At 28.1% G+C, this 17,311-nt stretch overlaps 1 protein-coding gene and 1 pseudogene across 1 annotated transcript; one reads left to right on the top strand and one right to left on the bottom strand.

The window, feature by feature from the left end:
- Window positions 1–154: 154 nt before the first annotated feature.
- On the top strand, window positions 155–2,578 carry LOC123226273 (annotated as a pseudogene).
- Window positions 2,579–9,413: 6,835 nt separating this feature from the next.
- On the bottom strand, window positions 9,414–10,538 carry LOC123225267 (protein LIGHT-DEPENDENT SHORT HYPOCOTYLS 6-like). The gene has a single exon (XM_044649189.1). It carries the CDS (start codon window positions 10,254–10,256, stop codon window positions 9,582–9,584), a length of 675 nt encoding a protein of 224 aa, XP_044505124.1. The 5' UTR covers window positions 10,257–10,538; the 3' UTR covers window positions 9,414–9,581.
- Between the last annotated feature and the right edge of the window lie 6,773 nt (window positions 10,539–17,311).

Below are 17,311 nucleotides of genomic sequence, written 5' to 3'. Positions count from 1 at the left end.
CAATCTTCCAAGAGCCCATAACAAAAGCTTGAAAGGCATATCCAAGGCTAACAGAATATTTTACCTACTATTTGGATGACATTTGCACATTTTACATTCAAATCTGAGTCTCATGAATTCAAAGAAAATCCTCTCCCTTCTCCTGCACCTGTTTATGATCATCAATTCTGTATCACCAGCTAATTCTAGGGTGGTTTTATCCAATCCCCAGAATGTAAAAGTCTCTCTGGAGCTATACTATGAAACCCCCTGTCCTTATTGCTCAAATTTCATAGTCAATTGCCTGAATAAGCTCTTCCAGAATGGATTCATCACTGTAGTTGATCTCAAGCTCATCCAATATGGCAACGCCAGGATTGGACCCAACTCTTCCATCACTTGCCAGGTTTTGTTTTTTTTTTCTCTGGTAAGCTCAAATTTAGTACAAATTAACTGTGAGTTAGACAAGTTGTAGCTTAAATTTATACAAAATGAGAAACTATTGGGAATGAATTTGTTGATAATATCAATTATTTAGTTAAGGTCTTTGAAGAAGATGATCTCCTCTCCATCGTTGATCTTCATTTTACCCTTGGGGTAATGCCAAAATCAGAAACACAAACACCACCAACAGCACCTTCGATTGCCAGGTCCCACTAAATTTTTATCATCAATCTCAATAGAGTTTAGTTTTCTTTCCCGGAAAATGAAATAAGAAGAAAGTCCTAAAATTGAGTTAAAGAAAGTTTTGATTTATATTGGCAATTCAATTTTTTGAAAAATATGTTTTGATGTTTGTTGCAGCATGGTCCATCTGAATGCTTGTTGAACACTGTGGACTGCTATTGATATCTGGCCTGAAGTGGTATGCCTTTGGTTTCAATATGATCCTATAACACCTTATGATAATTTGAAGACAATACAGTGAGACATTTCCTGATTCAATTTTAATTTGTAAGACATATAACTTTAATATGTAGCAGTCTTGATGTTTTGGAATGACTAAAGTGAATTCATTTGCCTTGCCTTTGTAGGATTAATCACATGAACTTGAACATATATATTCATGCAACTAATCAATTGAATCTAAACACGATTATGTAATTCATACACATATATGTTATAGAATAGAAGTTGGAGATTCAAACAAACTTGATAAGTCATGATTGATGTATAATTATCTCTGAGATAAATCGATTATCAATATATTGAAATTAGTCTTTTTTCCCCATATGTTCTCAAAATGATGATATATTGTTGGATGAATAATGGTATGTGCATCGAAAAATAAGACTTAGTCTCTTTTGTAATAGTTTATTAGATCTTCTCATCAAAAGTCTAATAAACTCAATAGCTTATATTTGCATCGTTTTTATGCAAATTTTTCTATAAAGTATACGGACATTCAACAAAATAGTTAGGGTATGCCCATAAAACTTAATCCATTGGACTACACATTTACGTGGGTTTTATTAAATTTAAACAACAGCAATGTTTGCCCACATTAGGGAAATTTTCTATAAAGCCTTGACATGTCAAAATTTTGTTAACAACATGGTGTTGTGATGCAGAACGAGCATTTCCAATTCATCTATTGCGTTGAGACCTTAGTGTTTGAGCATAAGTAGCCCGAATGGGAAACATGCTTTGAGAAATTGGGATTGGATCCAAAAGCCATCTCTGATTGCTATACCAGTGGAAAAGGGACAGAGGTTAGTTCTGTGCTTTTTCAATGTTTATTCAAGTTGTGAGTGAGTTGGATTCGTTAGTTTGGTCTAATCATAAATATCAGTATCCTATCAAGAATTGGCTTGTATGTTTGTATTAAGCTGCAGGAGCAGCTTGTGTATATATGCACTGTTCCAAGGTTATGAAAATTGTATCATCTCTGGGAAACTCCTTTTGTTTGTTTTTTATTTCATTTTTCTTGCCTGCTGTTATTTACTTCTTCTAAGCCCAACTTTCTCCTCAATTTATGATGCAGCTTGAGTTACAACACGCAGCTAAAACCAATTCCCCTGAGCCTCCTCATCAGTACGTGCCCTGGCGAGTAGTTGATGGACAGCCACTTCATGAGGTAATTAGCTTCTTTCACTTTGTCCGTAATTTCCAAGATTACCTTAAAACTCTTCGATGTCTTGGCATCAGAAAGATTGAATGATGAATAGGCAGAATCCAGGGATAACAAAAATCTACAAGAAATGACATTATTTCTCTTGCTGCAGGACTATGAAAACTTCATCAGCTATATCTGCAAGGCTTATAATGGCACTTCTCACCCGGAGGCTTGCAGCAACATTAAGCCTTATTACTACCCACAAGACGAAGGCAGAGCCCAAGTGAAATCCACGAAGAGAATTTGCAACCTTCTTGAACTTTGTCTCTTCTATATTTTTGAAACCATGGACGCTTGCATGGTGTTTTCATCTATATTTCACACATTTTGTGAAATGTCTCTGGTTCAATAGCCTGGTTTTGGTTATGAGGTTTGTAAGTCAAAATGCTTATGGGTTTAGCAAGCCAAAATGCTCAAAATGTGACTTGGCTCATAGCTTATTTAACTAGTTAAATTTTTTAATTTCAAAACTATATGTGGTATACAGACAAACCTAACATTTTTATCATGTTTTAATTGATATGAAATTTGTTTAAATGTGTCATATTTTATATTATATAAAAAGTCCAATGAATTATTTCATTTCCAATTGGCCAAAAGACTTATTCCCACCTAAGGTATAGTGAAAACCCAAAATAAACTCTGCTAATTTTTTAAAATCAAATACCCACTCATCTGTTAGTTTTAATTGTTACATTTAGGGTTAAAATTATCATTTATAATTTTTATTTAAACAAAGAAAATATTTTTTTTTTTTCTCTTTGTTTTAAAAACTAATAATTTCTCTCTTAGCTTAATCTTAAAAAATTAAATTTTCACCCTCATTATATATGGATTTTAAAGTTTTATATTGTAGAATAAACAGTCGTCACCTCAAACTTTAAAATATTATACATATACCTCAAAAACTTTATTACATCTTTGTAACGACCATTCTTCTTGATATTTCTTTTTAACAACATCTTTTTTCCTCTCTAATGGTTTTTGGTGTGAAAACTATTGAAAATTCGATCAAAATAATTGGAATAAGTTATTTGAGTTTTTAAAAATTAGCCAAAACTAATTAATAGACAGATATTTGAGTTTTTACAAATTAGTCAGAGTCATTAAATTTTCACTAAACCTTGGGTGGGAAAATTCCAATTTTTGTGGGCTTCATTTGCTTGGCGTCTTACGGGATTGCATTCCTCTTGTGAGAATGCAAATTAATTCATTTTTTCCAACGAATATGAATAAGCCTTTAAAACAGACAATGATTTCATTTCGCAGACTTTACAACATCGTGTTACACACGACATCGTATGGCAGCCTCACATCACACCGTTTATAAGTCACAAATAACAGGTTAATTAAATTAAGCAGGACACGAAACGACATTAGTTTGTCCTGGTTGCAGAGAAAAACGACATTCAGGTGAGTGCATACCTAAACTAATAGTCTAATAACAGCTGACGCGTTGCTTGTACTAAATACTATATAAATATTCTTTATTTTATTTTCTTCTAGAATAAAATAAAATAAAATAATACTCATCAATGATTAATCTGATAACAGCCAATCAGTTCATCGTCCTGTAACCACCAATAATTTCCCTCTTCCTTCCTCAATCAGTGATTTCATTCCATAATTAATTTAGGCCCAGATTTATTCCCATCCAAGGTTTATTAAAAATTCAAACGGATATTTACTAAACATTAAAAATTTAAATTCTTATTAATAAATTATTAAAATTAATTAATTTTAGAATAAAATCTGTACGTAATCAATAATATATTTAAAATAATAAAACTTTATTTATTTCTTTGTTAAATTTTAAAAAATAATAATTTTCTTTAGAATCAAACTTTGAAATCTTATATTTTTTATTTATCAATTTTCTATTTCTCCCTCCGATAGCCCCTGTGTCGATGTCTTTATCACTTCATCAAACAAAAAAGATTTATTTTTATCTAACAAAAAGGGTCACCAAAGAGAGAAGATTAGTAGGAACAAAAGATGATGCAAAGACTGACTAACGACTAAAGCAAAGATGGTTGTCAGAGAAGAGGAAAAAAACTCTATGGAACAAATATAATTTTTCAAACTTTAGGTAAAAAAAATTATTAGTTTTTTTAAACTAAAAAAATGTATGATAAATATTATTTTTTAAATATTTATAATTAAATAATATTTGCACCTTTAATTCTAGTAAAAAAATTTAACAAAAAAGTTGGTATTTGAATTTTTTAAATCTTGCCCATAGAAACTTGGGTGTAGGCCAAGCCTTCAATGAGAATAAGTCTTTTAGCTCAGTCTTAAATTCATATTTATTTCATTAAGATGAAATCATCTTCGTCTCAGATGAAGATGATCAGTTTTCATCTTTGGTTGAAGACGGCTGAAGGTGCTATAGAGAGAGACCGGAGGAGAGATAAGAGGGGAAGGGAGGACAGCCGATGGCCGGGGAAAGAGAGATCAGCACCGAAGGAAGAGGAACAAATCCTAGGGAGGTTTTTGTCACTTTTCAAACCTTGGGTTGGGGGGGAAAATGTAAGTTTTCAAATATGGAGAAGAAAAATGTGATAAAACTTTAATTTTTTGCTAAATGATAATTTTATCCCTAACATTAATCAAAATTTTTAATGAAAATTTGATTGTGAGTGGGTGTTTGAGTTTTTAAAAGTTGATGGGTGAGAATTTGGTAATTCACTATACCTTGGGTGGGAATAAGTATTTTGGCCTTTTTGAAATGCATATACAGTACAATCCACACGCATTTGAATTTTGTTCATCAACATCATTTTCATTTTTTATATTCATGAACCTAACATTAGCATGTGAAGTGTTACGCCTAAAACAAAGACTTTTCCAAAGTAGTATTAACTTTTGGATGGATTCTTAACCACTACTAATTCACTTTGTCAATTAAATTACTCAAGTTTAAATTTCAAATTCATTTCCCGGTAATTTAAATACCCAGTTTTGAATCATAATTAGTGCTATTAAATCATTATTTTTTCTTTTAAAAAGTAGTTTAACGTAAGAGTATACGTAATTCGTTTTAAACCATAAAATTAAATTATTTAAAATTACTGTTTCATTTGATTTGATTTATAAAATATTTGATTTAGCTTAATAAAATTTAAAAAAATAGTTTTATGAGTTGGGTTGTAGTTCAAATGGTTTGCAAAACGAACCAAACCGTTAATTATATATATATAGCCGTACTTGATAGAATTTTCTTATGAATTATTTGATATGTAATTTGATTTTTATATTTATTTTATCATTTTATTTACATGTTTATTGTATATATATTTCATATTTATTTTATGTTTTAAAACACTATAATTTAATTATTATTTGTTAAATACGATATATTTAAAAATGAATTATTTTAATATATTTCAATCGTATTTTAAAATAGACCAAATTATATATTTTCAGTTTGATATGAATTTTTTTTTTAAATTTAAAATAATTTAATTTGATTTGAAAATTCTCTAACCTTTTTATTCTTAATTTATTTAAAAAAAAGGAGTGATTATGGGACAAACTTTTAACTGGTGGAAAACACAGAAAGATTAATACTGCTGTTGTCTAAACTTACAGATACAGTCCTGAGACTGCTGCAGAAATGGATAGTTTTGCAGAAGCAGGCTCAAGTTCGGTATGATTTGACTGACCAAAAACCAAACAAAACATAACCATAAACAAAGACTTAATAGCTAGGGCCCTTACTGAAATTTGGTCTTTGGAATCCATTCATAATGAACCATATTCATGAAGAACTCCAATTCATGGACAAGTACTAAATGTTGTAATGTAAGTGGAGCAAAACTGGTTTACATATTGGTTAGTATCAGATCTGCGTAGCTGCAACAACATTGCCCCACGTCTTAGTGTATCGTCCATTTGTTTTTGTGCCTACAAACAAGGGCATGTGGTTGCCTTTTTGTTATGTAAATTGATAGGAAACCAAATAAACAAAGAACATATTCCTTTCAATTACATCTAGGTAGGGTAATGCATGGAAAGCACAAACAATGATATATTTTTTTGTAATTTAATAGTTAAAAATTAAAAACAATAATATTCAGTCATATATGATATATTATTATTTATATGTAAAATTATGTATATAGTTTTATTAATTCATAAAATAATTCATATGTAAAATTGGAATCTAATTGTTTGAAATTTGCAATATAACTTAGTTTAAAGCAAAAAATGGTTTAGTTTCTATTAAAAAAAATTTTAAAAATGGTTTGATTTGGATGAATAGTGATATATACACAGACAATATGTATAATTTTATGTACAAACAATGATATGTTATTATATGATTGACTAGTTTTAAATTAAAGAATATTACGCCCAATCACATGACCAACATATCTTTTTTTTTTTATAATCGAGATCTCGCCCATATTTGTTGGACAGATAAACTCAAGGCACAGTGATAGGACCCACAACCACTGCACTAAGTAAACTATATTGATAAATATAATAATACAAAATATCTTTAAAAAAACATTTAAAAGATTGTATGGTATAATACAAAGCTTTTAATTATAATTCAACAATGTACAAAAAAAACAAAGAAAAATTATATTTAAAAACAAAATAACATCACTAAATTAAATTCAGTTTAAGAAAAATATATATTAAAAAAATAGAAGAATTTATTAAAAATTTAAAAATTACAAATAGACGCACCCAAGTTAAAAAAAAAAGAATTTTTTAAATTAATAGTAGTATTTTAATTAAAATTGAATACGAACTAATCAAGATTCAAAATTTTTATTTCACTTTGTTTATTCACAATTAACAATTAAATATACAAATAATAATTCATATTCCTAATTTTTAATACACTTAGCTTGAGATAGTTTGAACCAAGATAAACAAAATTTTAAAAACGTTACAGAGGAATAAAATTTTAAAAATATGATTTGTAACACATCATTAATAATAATGTGTAATTTATCTTTTAGGCCTAAACTGTAAAGCAAAACTACTGATTAAACTGTAATTTTATAGTCTTTTATTTTTTTTTTTTTAATTTTATTTTTGGGTTAAACAACATAAAGGTTTGGTGTGATTGGAAATTTTGGAAAACCATTTGTGATTGGGAAAGGTGATAGATTAGACTGCCCAACGTTTTTCCATAGGACAAGATCCTAACATGATTAAAAGATCAACTTGGGTATTATTTAATCTGTTTGATGGACTATTTAAATATATTTTAAAATAATATTTATTTAAATAAAATTATAATTGAATCATATACGAAAAATATTTCTCACCAAATAAACTAGTTTCGAGTTTCGAAAAATGTTAACGAAGAATTCAAATTGGAGTACACAAACCCTAGTTTTCGTTGACTGAGTTGCAAAACAACGGTACAATCAATTCACCCTATTCAATCCGACATCAATCACATCCAATAACCAAAACCAAGGGCTAAACTACTCGATGCAGGCGCCCTTTAGAAAGCCCCCACACCAAGGCCACCTACATTCTTTCTCTCTCTCTCCCTCTCTCCTTGTATGGAAGAATGTATACCAGTGGCTTAAACCAAGTGTGTAATGAATATGCTAAAAAGGCTAGTTCCACTGGTTAAATATGAAATACTTGAAAGAGTTTTATGAGGGATTAGACTTAAGATTCGCATGCATATATTATATCAAGATAAAATTTTTGAATTATTTAATTTAATAATTATAAAATCAACCATTAAATTAAAATTTTAATTTATTCAATATAATTGCTTTCACGTTAAAAAAGTGATCTAATTAGAATATAATGAATATTGCTTCATATCACGACAAGAGAAACAGGTTATAGTTATAGAGGTGCAGCTACTGAATATGTGAACAGGGTTTTCTCGGTCTCACAATGTATCTTGTGACATTGCTGCTTTTGCACTTAATTCAATCAGAAATTTCCTGCCCCACGTATACAAAGAACATCAAACAAAAGAGATTAATTGATCTCTTTTTGTTCCTTGTTCTTCTATTTCAATACTCTTTCTCTTTGCATATCACCTCGTTAGCATCAAAAGATTTGAGTGTAATTGGTGAACCTTAATTTTAATTTAAGAAAATGAAAAGATGCCTTCTCTTTTCTTTTGACTTTTGAAAAATAGATATGGTTAAAGATAAAATGCAAAGAAAAAAATGTGAAATAAAGTAATATAAATGAAATAATGTGATTATACAAAAAGATAGAACAAAAAGAAGAAATGGCTTTGTGCAGAAGGCACAATATCATGTACTAAAAAAATGAAGAAAAAAAAAGGGAACAAGTGAAGAACCAGACAAATAAATAATACAAAATACAATCAAAGACGACTATTGAATAGGGCAATAAATGTTATATAATTTTATTGGATATGGGTATGCAGTGGAGTTGAGAAATGGGTTTTGTTGGGGGGTGACCAGCGTGGGTCTATGTATAATAACAAAAACATTAAATTATTATTATTATTATATAGAAAATAATAAAACTATATTATAAAATAAGAAATGGAAAGCAACGGTTGGCAATAGGTCCTTATCGTATTGAGGAGGTGATTACACAAATCAAATAAGAGAAGCAATCACAAAGGATTTTGATTATATTTTTTCAAAATAATTGATGTTTGCAGCCCCCATTATCTTTTTCTAGATGTTATTATCAGAGAAATGTTGCTTTCAGAAGAAGAAGAGAGAGATCCAAATGGGTAAGATACCCCAATTCAGTTGCAAATACCCAAAAGCCCCAGAAATCTTAAAATCTAAAAACAAAATCTTAGATCAAGTTAAAAAGGAGATATATACATATATATACAGCACCTGAAACTGAGAACTCAAAGAAGAGTAAAAATCACAGGCTCATGTGTGCATAATTACAAAACAAACTTATATGCCAGCAGTCCTCTCACTCAGTGTTAGAGCTATGAAAAAACCTTGCCAAGCAGTGCCACAAAGAAAACAAGAAAAAGGCAAAAAATATTAAGGGTCAATTTCTAATCTCTAGGCTTTAAATATTGAGGAAGAAAACCAAGTACTTGGATGGGTTTTCTTGTACACAGAAAGGGGAATATATGTATATATATATAAAATATAGTTTTTATTGGATCAAGTTTACCAAGTCAAAATAATAAACAGATAAAATCTATACAGTAATTAAGAATAATGACGCCTAGTTTTCCTGTAAACAACAGTGTGATCAGTGAAACAAAGAAGAAGGGTTTTAACCCATGCAGATGTTCTAATTATGAAACAAAGTAAAATTAAAATAAATAAATAAATAGTATATTGGGGAAAAGAGAGGAGTGATGATGGGAAATAAGTGTGAGAAAGAGAGATTTTCTCTCTGTAATTCTATCTATTTTGGGTTCTCGATCCAATTATAAGAGAATCGATTGCCAGAAATATATTGCTCATATTGATCGTCTCAATAGCAACAGATAATCATAACAAAAATAAAAATAAATAAAATAAAATAAAAAAGGGTGAAATTATACTGTTGTAGTCGAAGCAGCAGCATTCCGAGCAACCTTACCTCCACCTCCATCACCACCACCACCACCACCACCATCATTAGCACCAGTACTCCCTGTTAAAGAGACAGCAGCGGCAGTAACTGCAACAGCTGGCCTCTTTCGCTTCTTCTTCTCATAAGGTATTCCTCTAGCTTTTCCCTGTCCTTCCTTAACCTCCCTCAAGTAAATCCTCACAGCCCTGGCTCCAAAGGGGTTTGACTCCGGCCGTCCATCGTTCTCTTCATAAGCTGCTCTCAGCCGTCCGATCAACGCATCAAGACTCCCCCACGCCTGCTTTGACGGGCAAGCACATGGAGCCGGAGGATTTGGGTGCCCGAAATAAGGACACCCCGAAACATGAACCTTCGTTTTCCCAAATTGGTCAAGGTATTTCAAAAACTCTATAACGTGTGCGCCGCTGCAGCGAGCAAGTGTTAATGGTGGCTTGTGGTTTTTAAGATACTGCAAGAACGTGTTCCAGTCTCTCCTCTTTTGAGATTCATACCGACTTGGTGGAGCTGGAGAAGACGATTCCGGTGGTTGTTGTGATGGAACTGAAGCTCCACCTGAACTAGAACCAGCAGGAGGACCCGATGATGAAGCTTCACCGGTATTTGACTCAGGTGCACCCCCTCCAGAAGCAGAATCCATGAGAAAACGGTATTATTTAGACCTATTTTCAACTCTCTTCACGAATGAATTACCATAATATGTAATCTCTTCTCTCTCTGTGTGTTGCCACTTTCAGTTTGATCTGGCGGTGTTTTAAGTGAAATTTGAATCTTAAAACTATCAATTTGTTCACGAGGAAGACAGGTATTGTGTTTTCTTTATTCCTGAGGAAGAAGAGGGTTTGGGGGAAGAAAATTTAAGAGAAAAGGAGGAGAGAGAAATAAAGAAAGAAAAATGGCGTTTGGTGTATGTGTTGATGGGACGTAAATAGAAAAAATAATATTATTTATATATAAATAAAAATATATCTTATTAATTTTTAATTATTTAATATAATTATTAATTTTAAATTATTTCATATATTATTATTTTTATATAAAAATTATATTAATAATACTACTTTAAAAAAAAAAAATGTTAAAGATGAATGACTGAGACTCTCTCTCCCTTCGGTCCCTCATCCCAAATACAAACCAGGTAAATCTACACGTACTTCAACTTCGTTTTTTTTTTTTTTTAACTTATTTTTCAAATTCCATTGGAATGGTTTTCAATCTCTCAGAAGAGCTACTGTATATATCTGTATTTTATGAATGAATTCAAAAAATTACCGGGTGGCCCAGAGGACGTGACATGTTTCCAATTCACCCTCGGCGGCACACTCCAGGTTCGCTTTCTTCATATGTGGAGCGTGTGGCTTACATTCAACCGGCGAGTGACTCCACCTGCGGAGGACTACCACGTCCATGGATTGTAATTAATGGAGCCTAAAATTTTCATGGCAAGGTTAAACTGCAGAGCAGTATTTTTAAACTTCGGTCGGTTATTAAATCAATTATCTTATTAATTTATAATTTAATTAAATAATAAATTAATTTAATTTATTATTAATTTATTATATAAAATATAATTTTAAATATATTAATCAAATAATTGATATTTCATTATATAGATTAAAAAAACTAATTATAAATTATTAGTTTTTAATTTTTTTATTCAATGAATTTATTGGGTTTAACCGAATTTCAAATAAGTGAATATTTATATATAAACTTGATCGGATTGTGAAATCAAATCAGATTATAAATTATTTTATGATTTAACCAGTCGAACCAAACTATCCGATCCGATTTTAAAAACAGTATTGGTAAGTATAATTTTTGTAAAAGTTAATGTTATAACTATATACTTTTGATAGTATAATTGAATACATAATTTATTTATCATTATATGATTATATATTATCATTAACTTATAAAAATTACTTAATTATATAATGATATATCAATTATATATTTAAAAATATGTATATATTTTTATCGTTAGATAAATTCTTAAAAACATTTGAAATAGATTTAGAGTAGAGATCTCCTTCATACCAACTTAATTCAACATTTCACTTTGATGACTAGTGTTGCAAAAGCACTTACAATATAAAAAAAAAAAAAACATTAATGAGAATAATTAGTAGCATTTTGTCTTGTACCATTGGATAATGATGCACACTCATGTATTTATAGGATGGGTTTATTGTTAATTACACGCAATTAATAACCTTAATGAAGTTCATTCATCTTCACCATCATAATTTAATTTAATTTTTTTTTCTTATGTATAATCCAGGCGGGGGTCAACTCCTTCGATTCTTCGAGTAGGAGTGTAACTTGTGAAGTGAGTTCATCGACCCAATCGGGTTTTTTACTTAGAGAAATTTTAGGTAATCATTAGTATATATTGTTAGGTTATTCTAAATTAACAAAATTATATGTGCAATTTTTGGGTATAATTTTATATATAAATTATGATTTGTCTTTTTGTGATTGAATATTAGTTCATCTTTAATTTTTAACTATTTAATTACATAATAACACGTTATTATTTATACATAAAATATTACTTTACTCTAAATATTTCCCTATAAATGGTAGTTGAGTATTTTTGATAGAAAATTACTAATTTAATCTTTTTATTATTTTAGAATGAATATGTTTACAATATTAAAAGTTTTAACTTGTTTCCTTTTCACGATATTATAGGGTGTGTCAACTTGCTATATATTGTATCCTTCGTTGAGAAATTAAAAATCAAGAGTTGTATACTCTCTCCAAATTAGCTCCATGGTATTAGAGCCACAAATCTAAATCAAGAATTGGCTAATTTTCTTGAGGAGATGTTATTATGAGTTCACCAGAAAAGCATAAATCATTGTAATCTCTTTATTGTCAAAAAAATATTTCACAACTTGTCGAAAAAGAACATACACAATCGAAAAAATCTTGAAGTTGTTAAAAAAAATTCATAAGCTACCGAAAAACACTAATTTTGTTGGAAAAAGTTACAAACACTATCCAAAAGGTTTAAATGTCACTAGAAAAGTCTAGAATTGATCAAAAAAACTCAAAACCTGTTAGAAAAACCCAAACTTTCTCCAAAAAATCTTAGACATTGCCCTAAAAGGTTCAAAAACGGCTAGAAGAGCCAAAAAGTTTCCAAGTTGGTTTGTAATCCTTCGTCGTAGTTGGAAACATAGAAGTAGCCCTCAGAAAGTGATGATTTATCTTTATCATTTTCAAAAAACTATAGGTTTGTTATCAAAAACTACAAATCTACTTGATATTCCTTCTTTTTCTCTTTAACCTATTCTTGAAGAAACACAAGAATGAGCACAAAAAATGAGGTATTTGGCAACGATTTTAGACCTTGGACTGGTTTTAGTCTATTATAGTTTGATCAATGATTAAACTAATGAACTGTTTAAATAAATATTAAAATAATATTAAAAAAATTTTGTTATTCAATAATTGAATACGAACTTTGAATTACATTTAATGAAAATCAAAATTTGGCCTAGTGGCTCATAGGACCAGACCCATTTGCAAGGTGCTAGCTTAGAAAAAGTTTCCTTCGTTTAGAACAAGTTATAACTAGATGGAAATATAGCTTGGTGATATAGTGCACGCTTTGTAATTGCCCATCAATTGCAAAGAAAAAAAAATTACCCTAGCATAAACATAATATCATGCTAAAGTTAGCAAGATATTATACTAATGTCAATGCAAGGGTTTGATTGAATTAATCTGACGATTGAATCATAACTTAACATAATTAACCCAATTTAATCATGGATCCATCTAGTTCAATAGTAAATACTTAAATAAAACTTAACCCAAATAGGTTGAACTAGTTAGTCAAGTTTGAGTTTTAGAACCAATCTCTAATTTAAATAAAAAATGATGCTTTGAATACCCATTCCAATTGGAGGGACACTTGTTCATGAGTGGAAGCCATCAAAGATCAAGATTCTAAAAAAGATAGAAACACAATTTAAGTGAGATAACAAATTGTATGGGTTATGTTCATGGCTCGGTTTTCTAAGATTTAGTAAACAAGTTGTGAACAATCCATCATTAATATACGCATCCCAACTAGAGAGGAAGCGTAGAAATCATATGTATTCATTCAGATATATCGATAGGGTATTATGAATGTTGGTGCATATAGGATATTTGACATTTTCAATTATTAAAGGAAACCATTATTTTGATTTCCTTATTGTTTTAGAGAAAATATGGTTATAAGTACTTTTATTTTAGAAAGAGTAATATTATATGTATTATCATTCAGTATATAAATGAGTACATATTTATGTATATCATCAAGTAAATATGTGTTACTTTATTTTTAATTTAAAATCATTCAATCATATGATAACATAAATAAAATATATACTCATTTATATATTCAAAATGAGTATACATAGTTATATTATTTTTTTAAAAAGTAATATAATGTATATCAACTTTGAGTATACAAATAAGTAACTTATGTATATTACTAAATCATATATTATATGTTGTTTCATTCTTAATTCAAAATCTTCTAATTATACGATAACATACATTAAATATCATATGCTTCTGGTTCCTCTTATTTTTATGGTACACACTTTGGCTTTCTTTGTTATGCTTGTATGATATGTATCTGTATGGTATATGTCATATGTCACATGCTTCTGTTTTCTCTGTATTTTGTTTTGTTTTGTTTTTTTTTTTTTGGTAATTCTTGAGTGTTTTCTTTTCAGATCGGTTCCTGAAGGTTGTACAATGTTACATATTTTAATGAATAAAGTATAATTTCAAAGGACATGATAAAAGTAAAAGTTTTTGGCATTGATTTAATTAGCCCCATAAATTATATACTATGATATCTATTATATATATTTTAAAAAAATAAAATAATAAACAACAATAATTAATATGTTATTATTCTAAAAAATATTACAAAGACTTTTAAAATATTCATATACATTTATATTATATCAATATTTTTTCTAAAAATATATATTGATTCGTATCGATAATATATATCATATCGTATGATATATTTATTATATTATATTAATTTAATACATCATATGATAATATATATCATATCGTATATTATCATATCGTATTATATTATAAAATATATCATGTATCTTGGTATCAATGCTCACAATAAATAAACAAATTATTTCATTAATCGGAATATTATTGTAACATTCAATTATTAACTAATCGGTTTAATAAGATATTGTCAATCAAATGATATAAATTAATAATCTCCATACGTTTTAACAAACTTTACCACCTAAATTGTGGATTGCCTTTGCTAGGGAGAGACACAAGGTTGAAAGCACATACAATTTTAAATTAAAAAATATAAAAAATAACTTAATTTGAAGATAAACGAACAAATCATCTGATCCATTAATATAAAAATGTCAAAATTTTGATGCCTTTTAAGGGACGTTAAAACCATTAAAATGGAGTGTTTTTGGGTAAAAAGAAAAAAGCCAAGTTTGGAAGGTGAGGAAAATGGAATTTCTTTAGCTAATACCAATAAAAGGGAAATTGTTGGATGGCATGGTATAAAAGGGAGAGATGATTTGACAGAAATGACATTCAGATATTGAAATGACAGAGATGAGATGAGTAGAAAACAAAAATGGTCATTACTCGCCGTCTTCGCCTTAACTATATTTAGAAATCTCATGCACCTTTTTCTCTTAAGGTTTCTCTCCTTCTCATTCTCACTTCATTTCCTGCACGTCTCCCTTTATTTTCTTTCGTCCTTCCTCTGCAAGGCATTGCCGTCCGTAAAGTTTCCCCTTGATAGTGGTCAAATCACAATCGTATTACATATAAAAAAAAATTAATTTTATTTTATAAACTATATATAGTATATATTTTTAAATAAAATAATAAAATTTTTTAATTATTATAATTTTATTTTTAAAATATTATAAATATCTTTAAAATTTTTTATATATTTATTAATAATATTATTATTAGAAATATATATTAATCTATATTGTATTATAAAAATACATATTGTATATGAAGTATATCTATTATATTATATTAATTTTATATACTTTATAATATATATTATTTTTTATATATATTGTATTATATCATAAATTACATATCATATATCATAAAATGACTCATCTTTCTTTGTGCATCCTTCTTCACTTTTATATATTAATTATATTTTTTTTATTTTTCATTTTATTACAAATTACAATATCAATGAACTCGATAATTTACATTAACCAAATAACATAATCTTCCATGGCAATTAAAAAAAAAGGTTTAAATTAAGTTCATTGACAATTTTTTTTTTATTATAACTTTTAGGAGTGATTATATATGTTGAAGAGAGTAGTATCCAAATATATTTTAATATTAATGCAAGGTTTTGACAAAATCTCTACATGGAAAAGTCATTCTTAGAAATGTACATAAAACAACCTTGAGAGTGATTAGTAATTAGATCAATGATTTAATTAGGAGTTAAATAAATTTTATTGAAAAAAAAAAGAATTACAGACTTTAATGATGGTGTTTATTAGAAAAGCTGATATTATCTCACGTCTTATTTATCTATACGGACCATTTAAGAGATGGACACCATTTTTTTGTATGTATGTGTATATATATATATATATATATATATATATATATATATATATATATATATATATATGTATATATTCCTGAAACACTTATTCTTATCAAATTGGTTGGTCCATACCCAAATTCTCACTTAATAAGGAAAATAATATGCATTAAATGCAAACCCTAAGATAAAGATGAAATTGTCAGTTTTTAAAACTTTAAAAGAAAAATGAGATAAAATTATAATAGAGAATTTTATCAAAAGTTGAATGACGGATAAATATTTAAATTTTTAAAATTTAATAGGTAAAAGTTTTTAAAACTTTGGATGAAAATAAGTCTTTTAACCTGTGTATACACACACATATACATATTTAATTGGAACTGTATATCAATAGAAATAAACAATTGATATTCATTTCTTCTTTTTTTCTTTTAAATTTTATCAACCACCAATCATTGTTATTTTGTATAATTAATGATTTGATGAAGAGAATTTTCTAAAATCTATAGTTTTTATTACAATATCAAAAAAAAAAAAAATCAAAAAGACAAAAATAAACTAAATTTATTTATTTGATTCACGGGAATGTAGAGAATAAACCTATGTTGGTACGAAGCTCTTTTTCTTATTTTCATAAAAAAGGCAACTTACATTTCAACCAGTAAAGACATTTCTAGAATAAAGCATTTAAGAAAAAAGAAATATAACGAGTAAAGAGAAATATAATTTGTTTTATCATTTTTATAATAAAATTATATATATATATATATATATATATATATATATAATATTATTATATAATTAAATAATTTTAAATTAAAAATAAAATATTATTAAATCAAATAATAATATATTATTTATCCATCTAATTTTTATATTACAAATATGTATATATATAATATTACACTTATTTTTTAGGATAAGGAGATAATATTAAGAATTCTTAGAGAAAACCTACGCTACAATAGGATGACATAGTTGATATATTCTCTTAATAGCTGTACATTTTTATTTGTGAGATGTATAAATATTCATAATTAATTTATAAATTTAAATGACATTTGGTTGTCAGTGTCAGCCACCAACCA

This window comes from Mangifera indica, chromosome 9 (assembly GCF_011075055.1).
Source record: "Mangifera indica cultivar Alphonso chromosome 9, CATAS_Mindica_2.1, whole genome shotgun sequence".
Taxonomy (NCBI): Eukaryota; Viridiplantae; Streptophyta; class Magnoliopsida; order Sapindales; family Anacardiaceae; genus Mangifera; species Mangifera indica.
Note: the sequence above shows the minus strand (reverse complement) of the source record. Positions and strands in the feature narration are given on the sequence as shown.